General features: G+C 33.8%; 1 protein-coding gene across 1 annotated transcript; it reads left to right on the top strand.

The window, feature by feature from the left end:
• Positions 1–628: 628 nt before the first annotated feature.
• On the top strand, positions 629–1,111 carry LOC135212010 (protamine-like). Its single transcript, XM_064245294.1, has one exon. The coding sequence runs from the start codon at positions 629–631 to the stop codon at positions 1,109–1,111; it is 483 nt and encodes a 160-aa protein (XP_064101364.1).
• The last annotated feature ends 1,075 nt before the right edge of the window (positions 1,112–2,186 follow it).

The raw sequence follows: 2,186 nt of genomic DNA, 5'->3' as shown, positions 1-2,186 counted from the left end.
AAATAATAATAATAATAATAATAATAATAATAATAATAAATAATAATAATAATAATAATAATAATAATAATAATAATAATAATAATAATAATAATAATAATAATACTCTGCTTTGATGTTTACAAAAACCTCAAAGTTAGATGGAATGCGAAACGGCATACAAAGGAGAAGAAAGATTAATTAAGAAAATTAACTGATCACACTTATCAGAACCACTGAAGTACAAAACGCCTTAGTATAACCTCTTAAGGAAAACATGTTAAGGAGTTTTTAGGATATTGTAGTACACATACATTCATAAATGCATGTATAGATACAAGGAATCCATAAAAGGAAACGGATGCAGAAGATACCTCAGACAACAGAATGCTTCCATTACTTATCAAAAGTAAGCATGAAATGATATATATATATTATATATATATATATATATATATATATATATATATATATATATATATATATATTGGAGTAGGGAGACGCGTTCTGTCTTTCATCCATTTATTAGCAAACACTCCATCAAGTGAAATAAACAGTACTAGGAATTTGTTTGGACAAAAACATTGAGGATCAAGGAGAGGACGTTGACGTTGATGAAAAGAAGAAAAAAAAAAAGGATAAGACAACGATGCTGCTGAAGCGAAAGAACAAAACAAACGGTTCCACGAACGGAGGAGACGACGAGGCTGAAGGAAGACAAATAAAGAGAAATAAAACAAACATTTCCACGAATCGGGACTCCGTTGCATCATCTACTACATCGGAGCTTTCACGCAATCCCAGTCCGACCCTGCCATCATCATTACCCTACAACAGAAGAAGAAGAAGAAGAAAAAGAAGAAGAAGAAGAAGAAGAAGAAGAAGAAGAAGTACAAGTGCAAGTAGAAGTAGAAGAAGAAGTAGAAGTAGAAGACGTAGCAATAGAAGAAGAAGTAGAAGTAGAAATAGAAGAAGAAGAACAGGAAGAAGGAGAAATATAAATATAAGTAGAAGAAGTAGCAATAGAAGAAGAAGTAGAAGAGAAGTAGAAGAAGAGGCAGAAGTAAAAGCAGAAGCCAGAAATCTTTGTTCCCTCAGTGGCTCCCAATCAGGGGGTTCATTTGATTTTTAAGGGGGGCCAATTCGAGAATGTTCAAATCAATTTAATGGCCTTCTAAGCTACCTCAACATGAATAGGAGTTAATTTTTTTTAATAATAAGACTTATACATTACCACAGGGGGTATGCGGGTGCCAAAATAATGATTAGTTGGGGCATGGCCCCCCAAAAAAAACTTGGGAAACGCTGCTCTAGATCTTATTACACGTGAGTTTGTTGTGGCGTCGCTGCCTGGATGGTTGTTTTTAGGGGGCGTCGTCCATTTCTTCTATTCTAACTCTTGTGACATAACACGTTCCACGATTGAATAAGGAGGTCGCGTCCGTGGAAGATTTAAAGGGTCACGTGTATCCCGAGGTTTGTATTATATGTCGCATGTGGAAAATGAAAAGAAAACAGAGAAATAATAATAATAATAATAATAATAATAATAATAATAATAATAATAATAATAATAATAATAATAATATACAGGGAGCAGACTTTCTTAGATACATGTTTTGCTAAAAATGATGGCAGTTTTTGACGAATTAATCTTATACTGGGTCTTTTCAATTCATCTAGCTGAGTCAGAAAAACGAATTATCAGAAGAATTGATAAAGCCCCGTATTAAGATTAATTCGCTAAAAACTGCCATTATTTTTAATAATAATAATAAAAATAATAATAATAATAATAATAATAATAATAATAATAATATTTCTATATCTGAAAACCAGTGAAGACGAGTGGCTAAAGAGTGCATGGGAAGAAGGACTAATAAAAGCAGACGAAGACCCAGAAATATACAGAGACAGGAGAAAGACAGAAAGAACAGAGGACTGGCACAACAAACCAATGCATGGACAATACATGAGACAGACTAAAGAACTAGCCAGCGATGACAATTGGCAATGGCTACAGAGGGGAGAGCTAAAGAAGGAAACTGAAGGAATGATAACAGCGGCACAAGATCAGGCCCTAAGAACCAGATATGTTCAAAGTACGATAGACGGAAAAATAAACATCTCTCCCATATGTAGGAAGTGCAATACGAAAAGTGAAACCATAAACCACATAGCAAGTGAATGCCCGGCACTTGCACAGA

This window comes from Macrobrachium nipponense, chromosome 19 (genome assembly GCF_015104395.2).
Source record: "Macrobrachium nipponense isolate FS-2020 chromosome 19, ASM1510439v2, whole genome shotgun sequence".
Classification (NCBI taxonomy): Eukaryota; Metazoa; Arthropoda; class Malacostraca; order Decapoda; family Palaemonidae; genus Macrobrachium; species Macrobrachium nipponense.
The sequence above is the reverse complement of the archived record's forward strand: the minus strand, read 5'-3'. Positions and strand labels throughout refer to the sequence as shown.